The sequence below is a fragment of the Portunus trituberculatus genome, chromosome 34 (assembly GCF_017591435.1).
Source record: "Portunus trituberculatus isolate SZX2019 chromosome 34, ASM1759143v1, whole genome shotgun sequence".
NCBI lineage: Eukaryota > Metazoa > Arthropoda > Malacostraca > Decapoda > Portunidae > Portunus > Portunus trituberculatus.
Genome location: NC_059288.1, coordinates 12,463,604 through 12,486,694, shown reverse-complemented (window position 1 = coordinate 12,486,694; position 23,091 = coordinate 12,463,604). Strand labels below are relative to the sequence as shown.

The following is a 23,091-nucleotide window of genomic DNA, read 5'->3' as shown; positions in this document are numbered from 1 at the left end:
TTACCTTTTATGTAATACATCTTAACATGCATACTTCTGAGTCATAAGTAACTTTCCTTTACCTAATTCATGTAATTAGATGACTATATCCGTCGCTATATTCATGTATAGTGATAAATTCCGGTGTCAGCACTTTTTCGAGGCACGCAGGCCTCCGAGGGCTGGCCTGAATAGAGTCTTGTGAGGATGCTAGGCGTGATCACGCCAGGGACATAGGTCTGTCCTGCATCTGTCACGTTCTTCTGTAAAGGGTTTTTGGTATCTGCGTATTTATTATAGCGTGAAGTGTTGCTCTTAATGAACAATTTACATTTACATTTACATTTACATTTAGTACTTATATTTATAGTTTATTATACACTTTCACGTAAGTACTGAGCCGAAGAGTACTGAATCTCAGCACCGTGATTATCTATTTGTCACTGCCCTTGTCATCACAATTAAGTCACTTAAACACTGTCACGTGCACTTATTACCTACCTTAAACAAGACTCAGATAATTGTCTTAGTGCGAATGTTCGTGTCAGAGTTCACACACACACATGTTCCGTTGCGCACACCGCGCTGGTCACCCGCTGGTCAGATCGGAGTACTCATCTTGACTGCCCGGTGGCATTCCTATTAAGGTCCTCGTGATCACGTGATAGGGTGTGGATAGGGTGTGACATCGTAGGTGATAGGTTTCACAGGAACATATCACATGTGAATTATTCTATCAAGCTATTGCCTATTCGACCAGTTTAACATTTACAGATATTTATGATTATTATATTATTGCTTGTATTAGCCTTTTCCTAACTAATTATTTTCCAAGAAACTAGGAGTGAAAATCATAATTAGACACTTTTCCAGCGGGCATCAGAATAGGAAATTTCTATCTAAGCTTCTAGAAGGTTCTGGGCTACAGTTATGATGGTTCTCTACACCATGTGCTAACACTTCTCGCCCCAAACCTCTGTATCTAATTGTAAATACATATGTATAAGTTATATTCACCTGAAGAATCACAGAAACACTCCCAAGTGACTTTACTTACAATAAGACGGTAATAACTAATTAATAACCTTCCGGGTGATTCATAATTCACTCCGTCCGGAACACTGGTGGTAGCTTACTGAGATATGAATACTCAACTCAATTGTTAAGTGTAGTATAAACAACAGTGGTCAAAATGAAGTGAAGAACGGACACATTAAACGGGAAAATAATGGTATGAAACGGCGGGGCACCAGCAAGGTACTGAGACGGAGCTGAGCGGCCAGTGACTGTTTATATGACTTTCCTGACCTGCGAGACAAAAGGAATACTCTCCTTCCAAAACACTCTGGCTTGTTTCACCCATCCTGCCACTCCCAAGCAGTGATGTTAATTGTACGACAATTATCGTATTTGTACGATAATATGGCTGTTTGTACGATGTACGATACATAGGTAAGAATCGTACACCAATATACGATAATTGAGTGGCAAAGTGTTTTTTATTTTTATATTTGTAATAAGGTACTGTAATAATTGTGTAAAGAAAAAAATATCGATGTCAACATTTCAGAGAGAGAGAGAGGGGCTGGGGACTGGGGAGGGAAGGAAAAAGGAGAGACGCTGTCAGTCACAGTCAGTGTCAAGTGACAAAATGATCTTATTAGTGTGACTCTTAGTGTTAGTATGGTGAAGGGCGAGTTTTCCTTCTCTTATCATATGTTCTATTTGACGTATAACGGTATGAAAAACAAAACATTCTCATTATGTGGCACTAATGGGCAACAATAAATAAAGGAATAAATAATAAGGGTTTTCCAGTGTAGGTTGTGTTGCGGAGAGTGATGGACTGACGATTGACTGATAAGTTGACCCCTTGGAGATACATGCACATTGACACTGTACGTAAGCGTTTATCAATATATAGTTTATATATATATATATATATATATATATATATATATATATATATATATATATATATATATATATATATATATATATATATATATATATACACACACACACACACACCTTTGTGTAACCTTTGTATGTGTAGTATGTCATTTGCATATGAAAATGAATGAAAATTAATGAAATGTTCAATACAGTGTATAATGCAGTTCTGATGTGTGTATATTATTTTTCCGTTGGATGTACGATAATATTAGGCAAAATACGATAATTCTGGTGGTTCGGTACGACAATGTGGGCTAGAAAAGTTAACATCACTGCTCCCAAGATCACTTCTCTTATCACAAAAGAGGAGACTTAGGAGACACAGGGTGAAATCTAATATAATTTAAAAGGGTCCCCTCTGTCTTATCAAATCATCAGAGATTCTTGGCAAAGACATCATCGGCGCAGTCGTTCTCGCGCAGACCATCACTTCACCCCATATAAAGGACCTCATCGTCTGTAGAGAAGTTTCTCATGAAGAAAGAAGGTCTTCCAAGTGGCGGACGACCAGCGTAACGAGTTGATTCACCCGACTAGTCTACACTTGTAGCGCAAACACTGTTAGAGTTTAGGAATTACCCCGCCGTTTTTGCAGTGAGACGACGCTGCGTGTGTAAAAATAAAACTAATTTATATTTACCTCTCAGACTCCATTTTCTTTTCAGCCCAGTAGAAGCACATCTTCCCATTTTCTTTTGAGTGCTGTAGGAGTAATTCAGACAAATCTGTTACTGCCTTCTAAACTTAAACATTGATAATTTTTCATATAACTAACAATACTAAAAACATTTCTTTCAGGTAAATAACGCCTTTGACCGTTGGAAATATACTGAAGTGTGTAATTACTACCTAATTAAGAGGGAATTGCTAACACTACTTTATATATATCCCTGGAATCATGCCAAGTCTGTTTTTTCAATTTGCCAAACACTCTTTCATAAATAGAAAATGTCAAAATCTTTCAAACTCCAACTCCCCTCGTGACTTCTGGTATCTGGCCAAAACATCAACAACTTTACTTCTTCATCTTTCCCTCCTTTATTTTATCCTGATGGCACCACTGCCACCTCATCTGTCTCCAAAGCTGATCTCTTTTCTCAAACCTAAAAACTCCACCTTGGATGATTCTGGGCCAATGAGGCACGAGTGATAGTTTCTCCTTGTATTAAGTTATGGCATCTCAGTGAGGCTTTCTTTTCACTCTTTTTGTTGCCCTTCGCTAGTGCCCCTTTTGTCATATAGAAAACATCATTCAAGCTCTTACCACTGTCTCTTATTCTCCCTCCTCCTGAGAGTCATACCACTAATTTTGGCGCAGGTGGGCGGTGTGGTGATGCCAGTTCGGGTGGTGGGTGGTGGCGTGGCAAGGGGCACTGTCTCCGTCGGGATGGTTGGCGTTGATGAGGTAGAGGCACGAGCTGCACTGCTCACACCCACTCTGGAGCAAGGCTTCCCGTCCTCCTCCACCCCAACTAGTGCCACTGTTACCTGGAGATTGGTGAGTACTGTTTGATAGATTGATAGATGAATGGATAAGCAGATAAAAAGATAGACAAATAAACCCGCCTGCTGATCATGTCAGAGTCCTGCACCTGCCCACCAGATCCACCGGTCCAAGCACATCGAGGGGATCTATGTGCTGGGGTGTGAACGAGGCAGTGGCTTCATCCATCCTCGGATACAACAACAGCTCCAGACCCACGACATTTCCCTCCTGCACCATCCACACTCCCACCACAGCCACAACCACGAGCTCGGCCCCACCACCCACACCCTGGAGCAAAGGGAGTCGTCCACTTCAGAGCATGCGGAGTGGCCTGACAGTGGAGGAGGGCCCCACACCTCACTGGCAGAGGAGAACGTTGAGCACATCCTCTTAGGTGAGGAGTGGCTGCAGGGGAAGCAAGTGTACCAGGATTGCTCACTTAACACTCCTATGCTCTCTGCAACGTCCATCATTTCTTTTCATAATACAGGAATCCCAATCAAGTTTCTTTTCTCTCTTTACTTTAGATATTCAATAGGAACTACTATTATGCAAATCCTTGCTAATGTTACACTGCTGACACTTGACCTCTGTTTCATTTGTGCAGAAAATGAGTCTGGGAGAAGCACTACATCCTCCAACACCACTGTAGGGGAGGAGGGAGGTGATGACTTCCCACTGCCACCCACCTGTTCCAACCTGAGAGTGATGGGCCACACCCTTGTCCTGGCCAGGTCCTCCTTCCAGGTGGTGGGGCTCCATCCCTTCACTTCCTACTGGTTCCTGCTCCTGCCTCACTACAAGGGTGTGCTGGGTGTGCCTTCCAACATGCAGTCTTTTACAACACCACAGGATGGTGAGCTTTTGGGCACATGGCCTCACCTGTGTTAGGGCTGGCACCTCAGTAGAGGATGCTTTTTTTTTCTTTTGGGTTTTGTTTTTTGTTCCCCTTGGCCAGCATCCCACATATATATAAAAGTTTTCAAGTGAACAAAGGTATGGTGTTAAGAGAAAGAAAATACTTGCCTTGTCTGTTAACTGAAATATATTCAAGGTTGCTTGCTTGTTTGATTAGAGTACTTAATGGTTGTAAATTAATAGCTCCTCTAATCAAGGAAATTCTTTAGAGACATTATCATTAGAATTTCTTCAGTATAATGAGAGATGCATCACTTAGCTCTGTTCCTGGTGTTGGCAGTGCCTGCAGGGTGGCCAGTGCTCTCAAGGTGGTGGGCCGCCAGAGTGGGGCAGGACACATATGCCCTCACCCTTCACTGGCGACCACTGCCCCCACACCTTGCCCACGGCATCATCAACAGGTATCAGGTGAGTGCTGGAATGTTCACCTCCACACACTTGTATAATTCACACACACACACACACACACACACACACACACACACACACACACACACACACACACACACACACACACACACGGTTTTGATAAAGTACCACATCAGAGATTACTATGGAAAATTAAAAACATAGCTGGCTTACAGGGAAAATTACATTAAGCCCCCGCACTTGGCAAATTAATTAGTCTGGCGAAACTACCTCCAAATGCGAATTTCGCCAAGCACGAGTTCTTTATACCATATAAATTACCTAAAAAAAATGCCTCAATCAGTCTTTGATCATTGCCAAAATTCCTCTTTTGACCCCTAAAATACCTTTTTTCGAGCTGAAATAAAATCTTTTGCCTTCACATAATAGAACACATGTACAAAACATACCAATAAACAATAAATAAAGCTAATAAGACATGATATAAAAGTTATAACTCCCGTTTTTCCACCCGTTTCTCTCGCTCACTTTCATCCTTGCCGCCACCACCATTGTCCTTACCCCCACCGGTACCACCTGTTTCGCTGGTAGAGGCCTTGTTGGAGGTAAATTGCCAGAATTAGTTCCCATGCTAGCAGAACAGAGGACAGGACAAACAAAATGGCTGAAGGGCTCTCACTTTGCGTTCTGATAAGTTTAGAGAGAGGTCTGACGTCACCGGAGAGCCGCGTGGTTCGCCGTGCGGCCGCCAGGGGACCGCCAAGTTTTAATTCAAATCGCCAAGCGTGCACTCGGTGGTCTGTGGCCACCCTATCGCCAAAAGTGAATTTCACTAAACTGAGATTCGCCAAGTGTGGGGGTTTTCTGTATATATTGGACTGAATAACAAACTTCTTAAAAGACAGAAAAATGAGAACAGTGATAAAGGGTGAAGAATCAAAATGGTGTAGAGTTATTAGTGGAGTTCCACAGGAAACAGTTCTGGCCCCAGTAATGTTCATTCATAGTTTTTTTTTCTTTTTTACGTAGGGAAGAGGGCCAGCCAAGGGCAAAAAAAAAAGGAAGTTAAAAAAGGCCCACTTGAGTGCTGGCTCTCTAAAAAGTGCAAAAAGTGCCAAAACCGTCAGCCAGAATTAGGGGAGCAAATGCCTCGATACCTCCTTCTTGAAAGAAGACAAGTTGTAGGAATTCGGAAATACAGATGCAGGGAGGGAGTTCCAGATTTTACCAGTGAAAGGAATGAATGACTGAGAGTACTGGTTAACTCTTGCATTAGGGAGTTGGATAGAATAGGGATGAGAGGAAGAAGAAAGCCTTGTGCAGCGAGGCCACAGGAGAAGGGGAGGCATGCAGTTAGCAAGATCAGTAGAACAGTTACCATGAAAATAGCGATAAAAGACAGAAAGGGATGCAACATTTCGGCGGTGAGAAAGAGACTGAAGACAGTTAGTGAGAGGAGGGGAGTTGATGAGACGAAAAGCTTTCGATTCCACCCTATCAAGCAAAGCTGTGTGACTGGAACCCCCCCAAACATGCGAAGAGTACTCCATACAGGGACGGATAAGGCCCTTATACAGAGTAAGCAGTTGGAGGGGTTTTTATGAAGGAGGGGCAACTGATCAAGGGCAACAAAAAATGGGATAAAAAGGCCCACTTGGTTGCCAGTTCCCTTAAAAGTCAAGAGAGTTAACCAAAATTTAGGGACAAATTACTTGAGACCTCCCTCTTAAAGGAAGTCAAGTCATAGGAAGGTGGAACAACAGAAGCAGGCTGAGAGTTCCAGAGTTTACCAGAGAAAGGTATGAATGATTAAGAATACTGGTTGACTCTTGTATTAGAGAGTTGGACAGAATAGGGATGAGAGGAAGAAGAAAGCCTTGTGCAATGAGGCCGCAGGAGGAGGGGAAGCATGCAGTTAGCAAGATTAGTAGAGAAGTTAGCATGAAAATAGTGACAAAAGACAGAAAGAGATGCAACATTTCGGCAGTGAGAAAGAGGCTGAAGACAGTCAGTTAGAAGAGGGGAGTTGATGAGACGAAAAGTTTTTGATTCCACCCTCTCTAATAAAGCTGTGTGAGCAGAACGCCCTCAAACATGCGAAGAGCACAAGGATGGATAAGGCCCTTGTACAGAGTTAGCAGTTGAAGGGGCGAGAAAAATTGGCGGAGACGCCGCAGAACGCCTAACTTCATAGAAGCAGTTTTAGCAAGAGATGAGATGTGAAGTTTCCAGTTAAGATTATGAGCAAAGGACAGACCGAGGATATTCAGTGTGGAAGAGGGAGACAGTTGAGTGTCACTGAAGAAGAGGGTTTAGTTGTCTGGAAGATTGTTTCGAGTTGATAGATGGAGGAATTGAGTTTTTGAGGCATTGAAAACTACTAATTTTTTTCTGCCCCAATCGGAAATCTTAGAAAGATCAGAAGTCAGACGTTCTCTGGCGTCCCTGCGTGATCTGATAACTTCATGATCGTCTCTGAAAGAACGTGGAAATATGTAAGTATCATCAGCGTAGGATTGGATAGGGCAAGAAGTTTGGCTGAGAAGATCATTAATGAATGATAGAAGGAGAGTGGGTGATAGGACAGAACCCTGAGGAACACCACTGTTAATAAATTTAAGAGAAGAACAGTGGCCGTCTACCACGGCTGCAATAGAACGAAAGGAAACTTGAGATAAAGTTGCAGAAAGAAGGATAGAAACCGTAAGAGTGCAGTCTTGAAATTAAAGCTTTGTGCCAGACTCTATCAAAAGCTTTTGGTATGTCTAACGTGACAGCAAAAGTTTCACCGAAATCTCTAAAAGAGGATGACTAAGACTCAGTAAGGAACACCAGAAGATCACCAGTAGAGCGACCTTGATGGAAGCTATACTGGCGATCAGATAGAAGATTGTGAAGTGATAGATGTTTAAGAATCTTCCTATTGAGGATTGATTAAAAAACTTTAGACAAGCAAGAGACTATAGAACGGTAGTTTGTGGGATGAGAACGGTCACCCTTTTTTATAACAGGCTGATTGTAAGCCAACTTCCAGCAAGAAGGAAAGGTAGAAGTCGATAGACATAGTTGAAAGAGTTTGGCCAAGCAAGGTGCAAGCACTGAAGCACAGTTTTTGAGAACAATAGGAGGGACCCCATCAGGTGCCTTCCGAGGGTTTAGGCCAGTAAGGGCATGGAAAACATCATTACGAAGAACTTTAATTGTAGGCATGAAAAGTCAGAGGGAGGAGGAGAGGGAGGAATAATCCCAGGATCATCCAAGGTGGAGTTGTTACCAAAGGTTTGAGAGAAGAGTTCAGCTTTAGAAACAGAAGAGATGGCAGTGGTGCCATCAGGATGAAATAAAGGAGGAAAGATGAAGAGATAAAGTTATTGGAAATGTTTTTGGACAGATGTCAGGAGTCACGAGTGGAGTTTGAGTTTGAAAGATTTTGACATTTTCTATTTATGAAAGAGTGCTTGGCAAGTTGAAGAACAGACTTGGCATGATTCTGAGCAGAAATATAAAGTGCATGAGATTCAGAAGATGGAAGGCTCAAGTACCTTTTGTGGGCAACCTCTTTATCATGTATAACACAAGAACAGGTTGTGTTAAACCAAGGTTTAGACGGTTGAGAAAAGAATGAGGAATGTACGCCTCCATGCTAGACACTATCACCTCTTTTATGCACATAGAGATGGGTCTCTGACACAGAAGCAGTAATCATTCCAAGGAAAATCAGCATAATACCTCGATCCTCACATCCCCCCAACTGGCAGAGGCAAAACGCCAGAGTGACCTCCATTTTGGGTGATCCTGAGGAGGAATTGGAGAAATAGGACAAGATACAGAAATGAGATTGTGATCGGAGGAGCCCGACGGAGAAGATAGGGTAACAGCATAAGCAGAAGGATTAGAGGTAAGGAAAAAATCAAGAATGTTGGGTGTATCTCCAAGACGGTCAGGAATACGAGTAGGGTGCTGCACCAGTTGCTCTAGGTCACGGAGGATAGCAAAGTTAAAGGCTAGTTCACCAGGATGGTCAATGAAGGGAGAGGAAAGCCAAAGCTGGTGGTGAACATTGAAATCTTAAAAAATGGAGATCTCTATGAAAGGGTAGAGGGACAGATGTGCTCCACTTTGGAAGTCAAATAGTCAAAGAATTTACTATAGTCAGAGGAGTTAGGGGAGAGATAGACAGCACAGATAAATTTGGTAGTGACTATCAAGTCTAAGCCAGATGGTGGAAAACTCAAAAGATTCGAGAGCGTGGGCAAGAGAGCAAGTTAAGTCATAGCGCACATAGACGCAACATCCAACTTTGGAGCGAGAATGAGGATAGAGAAAGTAGAAGGGAACAGAGAAAGGGTTACTGTCAGTTGCCTCAGACAGCTGTATTTCGGTGAGGAAAAGAAGATGAGGTATAGTGAAGGAGAGGTGGTGTTCTACAGATTGAAAATTAGATCTAAGACTGCGAAGTTAATGACGAAAAAGTCGAGGAGGTGTCAAGACATTTTGGGTCGCCAGCAAGAGAGCAGTCCGACCTGGGGACATTTCTGGTCCCCTCCCCAGAACGGGACTCCGAGGATGGATTTGGAGTCGCCATTTTGAATTTTGAATTTTAAGGGAAGGGTGTGTATGTGTGTGTGATAAGTGCATGTAGTTTTGTGTGAAGGAGAGTTATCTTTGGAGGGCAGGCTGTGACTGCCCCCTTGAGTTGTGAGACACAAAGGGAAACGTTCAGTGAGATCACAACTAGCTTTAATGGAAAGTTCACAGCACTCCCTGAACTAGTGCTATTAGATCTCGCTGGGAGTAAATTATCGTTTCGGTAGGTGTCTACTACCTCCTCGTAATAACAATTTATAAAATAGTTAACGACGTTGAAAAGATAGACAAGCAAGACCTGGTGTTGGTGGCAGATGAAGCTGGAAGGACAAGAGAACATGCAAAGAAGATCAGGAAGAGGCAGTGTGTGTAAGTTATTGGAAAATAAAGTTCTCCACATAGAACGGTGGAAAAATGGAATACATTGAGTGATGAAGTTGTTACAGCACATAATATACATAGCTTTAAAGAAATATTAGATCAGTGGAGATATGGAGACAGGACACTATGAGCCCCTCTCGAACCCTTTACAATACAACTATGTAAATACAACTAGGTAATTACACACACACACACACACACACACACACACACACACACACACACACACACACACACACACACCTGCCAGCCAGATCCACCAAGTTCACAACGGCCTGCTTTGCTGTTTCTTGTCCAGCATTGTTTTGAATTTCTGTATGACGGTGATGCCAACGATGGTGTGGGCGCGGGATGAGGTGGCGTTCATGTTGGTGGAGGCGATGGTGCGGTTGACGGTGCCCTCGTTCATCTTCTGCTCAATTTCGTTGTAGTTGGTGACCAGAGCCAGCTTGAGGCCTTCAGCTGTTCAGAAGGTTGTTTGGGTGTGATTTACCCTTCAATGCTGGGACACATTTTACCTTGAGATATGAGTACGATTAAACGATTCTATTGACATTCATCAGTTCCTGTCGTCACAATAGTACTTACCATAGAAGCCTTTCTTCGGGTGTTGGCGGACCTTGAGGCCTTTCTTGCTCTTGGTGGGGTTGAGCAGGTCATGAACTACCTCATTGTAGATCTCCAACATGCTGAACCTCACTTCAAACTCCTTCTCCTCTGTGTTTTGTGTGATGCCATTAAATAAATCGTTACAGAACAATGGCACGATTCCTGAAAGTTTAGGAATAGATTTTTTATTGTTTTTTTTTTCCTTTCTTTACACTGTGTTGTATGTTTCTTTCTTTGTCCATCCATCTGTTTTCCATTCATTTCTTTCTCTCACTTTCAAGAATCAGGATACATTGACGATCCTTGTATGTGTTTCATGAAATTGTAACATTCTTTTGATTTCACGTGATGGATATGCAGAACTTTTAAGAGAACCATGCAGGCTTTCAACAACTCAACAACTATCTATGGTTAAGGGCAACAAAAAGGCTAAAAAAAAAAAAAAAAAAAAAAAACATTAAAGGTGACAGTCTCCAAAGAATGCAGTCAAAAGGTTCATCCAAAATTTTGAGGAGAAACATCTGAAAACACCTATGAAATGTGGACTTTTTTATTTTTTACCTTTATTGGATCCATATCCAATGACAGACCAAGATTTTCCCGAGCCTGTCTGCCCATAAGCGAACAGTGTGGAGTTATAACCAGCCCAGGCGTTTGCTAAGACTCCACCTCCCAGATCATTGTACACCGTGTTCTGTCAAAAGGCGAAGAAAGCTTAGCATTTATAGTGACAGTTCTTAATGGTGATGAACAGGAAAATGTAATGAGGATGATAAAGGGAAGAAGAAAAAAGATAATGGTAATGATGAAAAGGAAGATGATGATATTGATGATGAAGAGAAGGAAAAGATGGTGATGATGAGAAGAGGCCAAGCTAATGATGATGAATGATGAAGAGAAAAGAAAAGTTGATAATGATGACTCCAAGAGGATGATAATAATGACCAGCAGAAATAACCAGAATGTGATTTTGATGACAACAATGATAGCAATAACCATAGGTGGTCGTTACCGTCACAGATCATCACGCTAACGCCATCAGATTATAGCAGCTATCCGATGACATTTTTTCTGAGTTATTAGTTAATCGATATCGTGAATACTTCTGGGTCCAAATTAGAGTATAACTGATAATCTTAGTTTTATATTCCAGATTAGCGTAAGAATGACCTCTCTCTCTCTCTCTCTCTCTCTCTCTCTCTCTCTCTCTCTCTCTCTCTCTCTCTCTCTCTCTCTCACCTGATCAGCATACTTGGAGTTGGGTGACTGCTTGGCAAAGTAGCCATTGGGCTCCTCCTTGCAGCCGTCAAAGCTCCAGTAAGAGTAGTCGTAGGTGAAGGACTTGACATCGGCCGAGTCATCAGGGTTGGTGACCGTGGTGATATTTCCCTTCATGCTCACTACGCACTTGGCCTTTCGTCCCAGCTCCCGCTTATTGTGTGCCAGAGTTAAGGGGAATGCTGATGGAATAGGAAACTAAAGATAGTGATGAAAATAACTTGATAGGAAAAGGAATAGAATAGATAGAAGCAAAGTGTGTGTGTGTGTGTGTGTGTGTGTGTGTGTGTGTGTGTGTGTGTGTGTGTGTGTGTGTGTGTGTGTGTAATGGTTTCCTTGAACGTGTATTGATATCTTAACAAAATATTGGACAATGATTATTCCACCTACTTGGATGTTAGGATTATTTAATTGTTGTTTGCTTTTCTTTCTAATTTTATGTTTCTTTTGTATTTTGTGGTCAATAAACTTACTGTGTGTGTGTGTGTGTGTGTGTGTGTGTGTGTGTGTGTGTGTGTGTGTGTGTGTGTGTGTGTGTGTGTGTGTGTGTGTTTCTCTCCCAAAGATCTCATTCTTGGCATTAAAAAGGATATCATTGGCCGGACCCAAACCGCCACCTTCACATTCTCTTCTTCAGCCATTGTAGTGGTGCCTTCCTTCCTTCCTTCCTTCCTTCCCTAGCAATGCTCCTCACTCAGGCAGCCTCAGCTCTCCTCACGCCTGCAACACACACAGCAATCAAATTCACTCATGCATTTGTAGAATAAAATGGGTAGGTGAACATGGAATGACACTAAGAAAGGTGTGGGTTAATTTCACACGCCGTGACTGTTGACCAGTGATATCTGTTTTCTAAAATCCCTGAAGTTGACATGACACTGTAGCCAAAAATAAGAACAAGAAGGCTGCTTCATCAAGTAGAGAGTTTCATTACCACAGGTTAGACGCCCTTTAAAGGAATCTGCTGCTTTTATCCCTTAATGGATCAGATAAGGGGTTTTAGAGCTCCCAGTTAGTACAGGAACCCATTTTGTATACGTAGCAGTGCATGTAGTACAAGATAGGAGGTTTAATACCTACTAAAGTCCGCGAACGTGTTTTCACTCTAAAATGCAAGAGATGGGAGGTGTTACAGCTATCTCTTAAGCACACGGATAGGAAGTTTCTTTCTCATACAGCTTGGTTATTGTATAATAATATGGAAAAAAAAGTCTCCGGTAGCGTGACTGTTAAGTCACGCGCATTCCACTAAAATACTCCCCCACCACAGACCACCCGGAATAAAAAGGTGTCATAGGAGAGTTAGGAGATAAGGGAGATAAAGAAGAGAAGGGGAGTAAGTAAAAGCAAAGACAAGAACAGGATGAGTAAGAGAAGGAAGGAGTCAGATGAGTGGGTGACTGGATGCGCGGGAAGGAAACAGTTGAGTGAGTGGGAGTGAGTGAGTCGAGTGAGAAGAGCAAAGAGTGAGTGAGTGAGGGAGTACATGATAACAGCCAGAAGGGATCATGGAGAGGAAACGAGTGCCAGGGACCTCTCACGTCCTGCACTGGCAAACATACTCACCACTGTCACAAATTAAAGTAGAAAAAAAAAAAAAAAATTGACTCGCACAATGAAGCAAAAAGGAAAGGCTGAATATTGACAAAGGGGCCACAGTGGTACTACAGTGGAACCATGCGTGCTTTGGGGTCAGAGGGGTCTCCAAGGGCACGGTTCGAATCCTGTCCACGGTCCGAGTGTAGGTTGGGCTTCCTCACTCGGGGCAACGGCCCACCTTTTAGCGGGTGGGCTTTAAGATAGGAGGTACCCCAAAAGTATCCCTTTGCCCATAAATTCCCGTGAAAAGCCCACATGGTATAAATAAAGGAAAATAAAAAAGCATCATTTGCAAAATTTATGTATATTTATTCTAAAATTATATCGGTTAAGGATATGTAAATATGATGAATTATACTGAAGATAATGATAGTTCAGTAAAGTTGGAATCCCTGATATATATCATTCCAACTTAAATGAACTATCATTGTCTTCAGTATAGTTCATCGTATTTATGCGTAACTGATATAATATCAAAACAAATACACATAAATTTTGCTAATGATGTTTTATTATGGATAACATAGGGATTAGATAAAGAAATATAATTCACGACTTCGCCATCTATATAAATGCAGAGCCGTACATATTTGACAGATAAAGATTGAGGTGCAAGTTACGCTTTCACTAAACAGAGAAGCAGGGTTGCTTGACGCCTCACTCAAGAGCTCGTGCTCAAGAACTTTCAAGAACTGGTCAAAGTTTTTTGTTTTTTTATGGCTGGATGTCCTTACAATGAGTAGCCTATGCCATGGTCAGTAACCCACCTCAGTTGTACATACAAATACTCCGCGATGTGGTTAGGCGGGGTAATAAAGCGTTGGTGATTAACTAAAACGATATATATATATATATATATATATATATATATATATATATATATATATATATATATATATATATATATATATATATATATATATATATATATATATATATATATATATATATATATATATATATATATATATATATATATATATATATATATATATATATATATATATATATATATATATATATATATATATATATATATATATATATATATATATATATATATATATATATATATATATATATATATATATATATATATATATATATATATATATATATATATATATATATATATATATATATATATATATATATATATATATATATATATATATATATATATATATATATATATATATATATATATATATATATATATATATATATATATATATATATATATATATATATATATATATATAATATATATATATATATATATATATATATATATATATATATATATATATATATATATATATATATATATATATATATATATATATATATATATATATATATATATATATATATATATATATATATATATATATATATATATATATATATATATATATATATATATATATATATATATATATATATATATATATATATATATATATATATATATATATATATATATATATATATATATATATATATATATATATATATATATATATATATATATATATATATATATATATATATATATATATATATATATATATATATATATATATATATATATATATATATATATATATATATATATATATATATATATATATATATATATATATATATATATATATATATATATATATATATATATATATATATATATATATATATATATATATATATATATATATATATATATATATATATATATATATATATATATATATATATATATATATATATATATATATATATATATATATATATATATATATATATATATATATATATATATATATATATATATATATATATATATATATATATATATATATATATATATATATATATATATATATATATATATATATATATATATATATATATATATATATATATATATATATATATATATATATATATATATATATATATATATATATATATATATATATATATATATATATATATATATATATATATATATATATATATATATATATATATATATATATATATATATATATATATATATATATATATATATATATATATATATATATATATATATATATATATATATATATATATATATATATATATATATATATATATATATATATATATATATATATATATATATATATATATATATATATATATATATATATATATATATATATATATATATATATATATATATATATATATATATATATATATATATATATATATATATATATATATATATATATATAAAACGGTGTCACATAATGATGTACGTCGTACTTGTAATTGATTCTTTAATGATTATTATATTTGTATGTATACATGTATGTATAAGCGTTGGCACCCAAGGATTCTACATGGGTGGGTAGACATGATCACACTAACCTACGTCACAGTGTGTTGGAACTTTTCACAACCTATTTCGATTGCCATCCATATATTCGGTTGCATCTACTTTATATCATATAAGTGATCTGTACGTTTACCTTTTATGTAATACATCTTAACATGCATACTTCTGAGTCATAAGTAACTTTCCTTTACCTAATTCATGTAATTAGATGACTATATCCGTCGCTATATTCATGTATAGTGATAAATTCCGGTGTCAGCACTTTTTCGAGGCACGCAGGCCTCCGAGGGCTGGCCTGAATAGAGTCTTGTGAGGATGCTAGGCGTGATCACGCCAGGGACATAGGTCTGTCCTGCATCTGTCACGTTCTTCTGTAAAGGGTTTTTGGTATCTGCGTATTTATTATAGCGTGAAGTGTTGCTCTTAATGAACAATTTACATTTACATTTACATTTACATTTAGTACTTATATTTATAGTTTATTATACACTTTCACGTAAGTACTGAGCCGAAGAGTACTGAATCTCAGCACCGTGATTATCTATTTGTCACTGCCCTTGTCATCACAATTAAGTCACTTAAACACTGTCACGTGCACTTATTACCTACCTTAAACAAGACTCAGATAATTGTCTTAGTGCGAATGTTCGTGTCAGAGTTCACACACACACATGTTCCGTTGCGCACACCGCGCTGGTCACCCGCTGGTCAGATCGGAGTACTCATCTTGACTGCCCGGTGGCATTCCTATTAAGGTCCTCGTGATCACGTGATAGGGTGTGGATAGGGTGTGACATCGTAGGTGATAGGTTTCACAGGAACATATCACATGTGAATTATTCTATCAAGCTATTGCCTATTCGACCAGTTTAACATTTACAGATATTTATGATTATTATATTATTGCTTGTATTAGCCTTTTCCTAACTAATTATTTTCCAAGAAACTAGGAGTGAAAATCATAATTAGACACTTTTCCAGCGGGCATCAGAATAGGAAATTTCTATCTAAGCTTCTAGAAGGTTCTGGGCTACAGTTATGATGGTTCTCTACACCATGTGCTAACACTTCTCGCCCCAAACCTCTGTATCTAATTGTAAATACATATGTATAAGTTATATTCACCTGAAGAATCACAGAAACACTCCCAAGTGACTTTACTTACAATAAGACGGTAATAACTAATTAATAACCTTCCGGGTGATTCATAATTCACTCCGTCCGGAACACTGGTGGTAGCTTACTGAGATATGAATACTCAACTCAATTGTTAAGTGTAGTATAAACAACAGTGGTCAAAATGAAGTGAAGAACGGACACATTAAACGGGAAAATAATGGTATGAAACGGCGGGGCACCAGCAAGGTACTGAGACGGAGCTGAGCGGCCAGTGACTGTTTATATGACTTTCCTGACCTGCGAGACAAAAGGAATACTCTCCTTCCAAAACACTCTGGCTTGTTTCACCCATCCTGCCACTCCCAAGCAGTGATGTTAATTGTACGACAATTATCGTATTTGTACGATAATATGGCTGTTTGTACGATGTACGATACATAGGTAAGAATCGTACACCAATATACGATAATTGAGTGGCAAAGTGTTTTTTATTTTTATATTTGTAATAAGGTACTGTAATAATTGTGTAAAGAAAAAAATATCGATGTCAACATTTCAGAGAGAGAGAGAGGGCTGGGGACTGGGGAGGGAAGGAAAAGGAGAGAGACGCTGTCAGTCACAGTCAGTGTCAAGTGACAAAATGATCTTATTAGTGTGACTCTTAGTGTTAGTATGGTGAAGGGCGAGTTTTCCTTCTCTTATCATATGTTCTATTTGACGTATAACGGTATGAAAAACAAAACATTCTCATTATGTGGCACTAATGGGCAACAATAAATAAAGGAATAAATAATAAGGGTTTTCCAGTGTAGGTTGTGTTGCGGAGAGTGATGGACTGACGATTGACTGATAAGTTGACCCCTTGGAGATACATGCACATTGACACTGTACGTAAGCGTTTATCAATATATAGTTTATATATATATATATATATATATATATATATATATATATATATATATATATATATATATATATATATATATATATATATATATATATATATATATATATATATATATATATATATATATACACACACACACACACACCTTTGTGTAACCTTTGTATGTGTAGTATGTCATTTGCATATGAAAATGAATGAAAATTAATGAAATGTTCAATACAGTGTATAATGCAGTTCTGATGTGTGTATATTATTTTTCCGTTGGATGTACGATAATATTAGGCAAAATACGATAATTCTGGTGGTTCGGTACGACAATGTGGGCTAGAAAAGTTAACATCACTGCTCCCAAGATCACTTCTCTTATCACAAAAGAGGAGACTTAGGAGACACAGGGTGAAATCTAATATAATTTAAAAGGGTCCCCTCTGTCTTATCAAATCATCAGAGATTCTTGGCAAAGACATCATCGGCGCAGTCGTTCTCGCGCAGACCATCACTTCACCCCATATAAAGGACCTCATCGTCTGTAGAGAAGTTTCTCATGAAGAAAGAAGGTCTTCCAAGTGGCGGACGACCAGCGTAACGAGTTGATTCACCCGACTAGTCTACACTTGTAGCGCAAACACTGTTAGAGTTTAGGAATTACCCGCCGTTTTTGCAGTGAGACGACGCTGCGTGTGTAAAAATAAAACTAATTTATATTTACCTCTCAGACTCCATTTTCTTTTCAGCCCAGTAGAAGCACATCTTCCCATTTTCTTTTGAGTGCTGTAGGAGTAATTCAGACAAATCTGTTACTGCCTTCTAAACTTAAACATTGATAATTTTTCATATAACTAACAATACTAAAAACATTTCTTTCAGGTAAATAACGCCTTTGACCGTTGGAAATATACTGAAGTGTGTAATTACTACCTAATTAAGAGGGAATTGCTAACACTACTTTATATATATCCCTGGAATCATGCCAAGTCTGTTTTTCAATTTGCCAAACACTCTTTCATAAATAGAAAATGTCAAAATCTTTCAAACTCCAACTCCCCTCGTGACTTCTGGTATCTGGCCAAAAACATCAACAACTTTACTTCTTCATCTTTCCCTCCTTTATTTTATCCTGATGGCACCACTGCCACCTCATCTGTCTCCAAAGCTGATCTCTTTTCTCAAACCTAAAAACTCCACCTTGGATGATTCTGGGCCAATGAGGCACGAGTGATAGTTTCTCCTTGTATTAAGTTATGGCATCTCAGTGAGGCTTTCTTTTCACTCTTTTTGTTGCCCTTCGCTAGTGCCCCTTTTGTCATATAGAAAACATCATTCAAGCTCTTACCACTGTCTCTTATTCTCCCTCCTCCTGAGAGTCATACCACTAATTTTGGCGCAGGTGGGCGGTGTGGTGATGCCAGTTCGGGTGGTGGGTGGTGGCGTGGCAAGGGGCACTGTCTCCGTCGGGATGGTTGGCGTTGATGAGGTAGAGGCACGAGCTGCACTGCTCACACCCACTCTGGAGCAAGGCTTCCCGTCCTCCTCCACCCCAACTAGTGCCACTGTTACCTGGAGATTGGTGAGTACTGTTTGATAGATTGATAGATGAATGGATAAGCAGATAAAAAGATAGACAAATAAACCCGCCTGCTGATCATGTCAGAGTCCTGCACCTGCCCACCAGATCCACCGGTCCAAGCACATCGAGGGGATCTATGTGCTGGGGTGTGAACGAGGCAGTGGCTTCATCCATCCTCGGATACAACAACAGCTCCAGACCCACGACATTTCCCTCCTGCACCATCCACACTCCCACCACAGCCACAACCACGAGCTCGGCCCCACCACCCACACCCTGGAGCAAAGGGAGTCGTCCACTTCAGAGCATGCGGAGTGGCCTGACAGTGGAGGAGGGCCCCACACCTCACTGGCAGAGGAGAACGTTGAGCACATCCTCTTAGGTGAGGAGTGGCAAGTGTACCAGGATTGCTCACTTAACACTCCTATGCTCTCTGCAACGTCCATCATTTCTTTTCATAATACAGGAATCCCAATCAAGTTTCTTTTCTCTCTTTACTTTAGATATTCAATAGGAACTACTATTATGCAAATCCTTGCTAATGTTACACTGCTGACACTTGACCTCTGTTTCATTTGTGCAGAAAATGAGTCTGGGAGAAGCACTACATCCTCCAACACCACTGTAGGGGAGGAGGGAGGTGATGACTTCCCACTGCCACCCACCTGTTCCAACCTGAGAGTGATGGGCCACACCCTTGTCCTGGCCAGGTCCTCCTTCCAGGTGGTGGGGCTCCATCCCTTCACTTCCTACTGGTTCCTGCTCCTGCCTCACTACAAGGGTGTGCTGGGTGTGCCTTCCAACATGCAGTCTTTTACAACACCACAGGATGGTGAGCTTTTGGGCACATGGCCTCACCTGTGTTAGGGCTGGCACCTCAGTAGAGGATGCTTTTTTTTCTTTTTGGGTTTTGTTTTTTGTTCCCCTTGGCCAGCATCCCACATATATATAAAAGTTTTCAAGTGAACAAAGGTATGGTGTTAAGAGAAAGAAAATACTTGCCTTGTCTGTTAACTGAAATATATTCAAGGTTGCTTGCTTGTTTGATTAGAGTACTTAATGGTTGTAAATTAATAGCTCCTCTAATCAAGGAAATTCTTTAGAGACATTATCATTAGAATTTCTTCAGTATAATGAGAGATGCATCACTTAGCTCTGTTCCTGGTGTTGGCAGTGCCTGCAGGGTGGCCAGTGCTCTCAAGGTGGTGGGCCGCCAGAGTGGGGCAGGACACATATGCCCTCACCCTTCACTGGCGACCACTGCCCCCACACCTTGCCCACGGCATCATCAACAGGTATCAGGTGAGTGCTGGAATGTTCACCTCCACACACTTGTATAATTCACACACACACACACACACACACACACACACACACACACACACACACACACACACACACACACACACGGTTTTGATAAAGTACCACATCAGAGATTACTATGGAAAATTAAAAACATAGCTGGCTTACAGGGAAAATTACATTAAGCCCCCGCACTTGGCAAATTAATTAGTCTGGCGAAACTACCTCCAAATGCGAATTTCGCCAAGCACGAGTTCTTTATACCATATAAATTACCTAAAAAAAATGCCTCAATCAGTCTTTGGTCATTGCCAAAATTCCTCTTTTGACCCCTAAAATACCTTTTTTCGAGCTGAAATAAAATCTTTTGCCTTCACATAATAGAACACATGTACAAAACATACCAATAAACAATAAATAAAGCTAATAAGACATGATATAAAAGTTATAACTCCCGTTTTTCCACCCGTTTCTCTCGCTCACTTTCATCCTTGCCGCCACCACCATTGTCCTTACCCCCACCGGTACCACCTGTTTCGCGGGACCTCTCACGTCCTGCACTGGCAAACATACTCACCACTGTCACAAATTAAAGTAGAAAAAAAAAAAAAAAATTTGACTCGCACAATGAAGCAAAAGGAAAGGCTGAATATTGACAAAGGGGCCACAGTGGTACTACAGTGGAACCATGCGTGCTTTGGGGTCAGAGGGGTCTCCAAGGGCACGGTTCGAATCCTGTCCACGGTCCGAGTGTAGGTTGGGCTTCCTCACTGGGGCAACGGCCCACCTTTAGCGGGTGGGCTTTAAGATAGGAGGTACCCCAAAAGTATCCCTTTGCCCATAAATTCCCGTGAAAAGCCCACATGGTATAAATAAAGGAAAATAAAAAAGCATCATTTGCAAAATTTATGTATATTTATTCTAAAATTATATCGGTTAAGGATATGTAAATATGATGAATTATACTGAAGATAATGATAGTTCAGTAAAGTTGGAATCCCTGATATATATCATTCCAACTTAAATGAACTATCATTGTCTTCAGTATAGTTCATCGTATTTATGCGTAACTGATATAATATCAAAACAAATACACATAAATTTTGCTAATGATGTTTTATTATGGATAACATAGGGATTAGATAAAGAAATATAATTCACGACTTCGCCATCTATATAAATGCAGAGCCGTACATATTTGACAGATAAAGATTGAGGTGCAAGTTACGCTTTCACTAAACAGAGAAGCAGGGTTGCTTGACGCCTCACTCAAGAGCTCGTGCTCAAGAACTTTCAAGAACTGGTCAAAGTTTTTTTGTTTTTTTTATGGCTGGATGTCCTTACAATGAGTAGCCTATGCCATGGTCAGTAACCCACCTCAGTTGTACATACAAATACTCCGCGATGTGGTTAGGCGGGGGTAATAAAGCGTTGGTGATTAACTAAAAATATATATATATATATATATATATATATATATATATATATATATATATATATATATATATATATATATATATATATATATATGTCACATAATGATGTACGTCGTACTTGTAATTGATTCTTTAATTATTATTATATTTGTATGTATACATGTATGTATAAGCGTTGGCACCCAAGGATTCTACATGGGTGGGTAGACATGATCACACTAACCTACGTCACAGTGTGTTGGAACTTTTCACAACCTATTTCGATTGCCATCCATATATTCGGTTGCATCTACTTTATATCATATAAGTGATCTGTACGTTTACCTTTTATGTAATACATCTTAACATGCATACTTCTGAGTCATAAGTAACTTTCCTTTACCTAATTCATGTAATTAGATGACTATATCCGTCGCTATATTCATGTATAGTGATAAATTCCGGTGTTAGCACTTTTCGAGGCACGCAGGCCTCCGAGGGCTGGCCTGAATAGAGTCTTGTGAGGATGCTAGGCGTGATCACGCCAGGGACATAGGTCTGTCCTGCATCTGTCACGTTCTTCTGTAAAGGGTTTTGGTATCTGCGTATTTATTATAGCGTGAAGTGTTGCTCTTAATGAACAATACTCATCAGTATGGCCCTCGAGCGGTAAAGACAATCACTGTCTTTTGATACCCAGGAATTTAAGAAAACCCATTAGTACATTTAGTACTTATATTTATAGTTTATTATACACTTTCACGTAAGTACTGAGCCGAAGAGTACTGAATCTCAGCACCGTGATTATCTATTTGTCACTGCCCTTGTCATCACAATTAAGTCACTTAAACACTGTCACGTGCACTTATTACCTACCTTAAACAAGACTCAGATAATTGTCTTAGTGCGAATGTTCGTGTCAGAGTTCACACACACATGTTCCGTTGCGCTGGTCACCCGCTGGTCAGATCGGAGTACTCATCTTGACTGCCCGGTGGCATTCCTATTAAGGTCCTCGTGATCACGTGATAGGGTGTGGATAGGGTGTGACATCGTAGGTGATAGGTTTCACAGGAACATATCACATGTGAATTATTCTATCAAGCTATTGCCTATTCGACCAGTTTAACATTTACAGATATTTATGATTATTATATTATTGCTTGTATTAGCCTTTTCCTAACTAATTATTTTCCAAGAAACTAGGAGTGAAAATCATAATTAGACACT

The 23,091-nt window shown here is 38.8% G+C and overlaps 2 protein-coding genes across 3 annotated transcripts in view; one reads left to right on the top strand and one right to left on the bottom strand.

Moving 5' to 3' along the window:
* The first annotated feature begins 3,145 nt into the window (after positions 1-3,145).
* Positions 3,146-23,091, top strand: part of LOC123512761 — a 38,946-nt gene continuing 19,000 nt past the window's right edge. The window contains exons 1-8 of the mRNA XM_045269336.1: positions 3,146-3,433; positions 3,518-3,815; positions 4,029-4,277; positions 4,620-4,747; positions 18,965-19,144; positions 19,229-19,526; positions 19,728-19,976; positions 20,319-20,446. Of these exons, the coding sequence (XP_045125271.1) occupies positions 3,269-3,433; positions 3,518-3,815; positions 4,029-4,277; positions 4,620-4,747; positions 18,965-19,144; positions 19,229-19,526; positions 19,728-19,976; positions 20,319-20,446 (1,695 nt within the window). The 5' untranslated portion in view covers positions 3,146-3,268. The remainder of the gene's footprint in view (positions 3,434-3,517; positions 3,816-4,028; positions 4,278-4,619; positions 4,748-18,964; positions 19,145-19,228; positions 19,527-19,727; positions 19,977-20,318; positions 20,447-23,091) is intronic.
* Positions 10,822-18,303, bottom strand: LOC123512665 (kinesin-like protein KIF28P). 2 transcript variants are annotated; one of them, XM_045269140.1, is made up of 4 exons: positions 18,287-18,303; positions 12,157-12,283; positions 11,538-11,722; positions 10,822-10,979 (listed from the first exon to the last, which is right to left on the bottom strand). In XM_045269140.1, the coding sequence occupies exons 2-4, from the start codon at positions 12,202-12,204 to the stop codon at positions 10,943-10,945; spliced, it is 270 nt and encodes an 89-aa protein (XP_045125075.1). In that variant the 5' UTR covers positions 12,205-12,283; positions 18,287-18,303; the 3' UTR covers positions 10,822-10,942. The 2 variants fall into 2 exon arrangements, with proteins under 2 accessions (XP_045125075.1, XP_045125074.1); XM_045269139.1 differs by lacking the exon at positions 18,287-18,303 and having other exon boundaries at positions 11,525-11,722.

What these genes read in the sequence shown, in the direction of transcription:
- LOC123512665 (XM_045269139.1), bottom strand. Translation starts at nt 12,204, where the DNA reads ATGGCTGAAGAAGAGAATGTGAAGGTGGCGGTTTGGGTCCGGCCAATG. An exon ending in CGGTTTGGGTCCGGCCAATG is followed by an intron (nt 11,723 to 12,156) that starts ATATCCTTTTTA and finishes ACTCTGGCACAC; the next exon opens with AATAAGCGGGAGCTGGGACG. An exon ending in ACTCCAAGTATGCTGATCAG is followed by an intron (nt 10,980 to 11,524) that starts GTGAGAGAGAGA and finishes GCCTTTTGACAG; the next exon opens with AACACGGTGTACAATGATCT.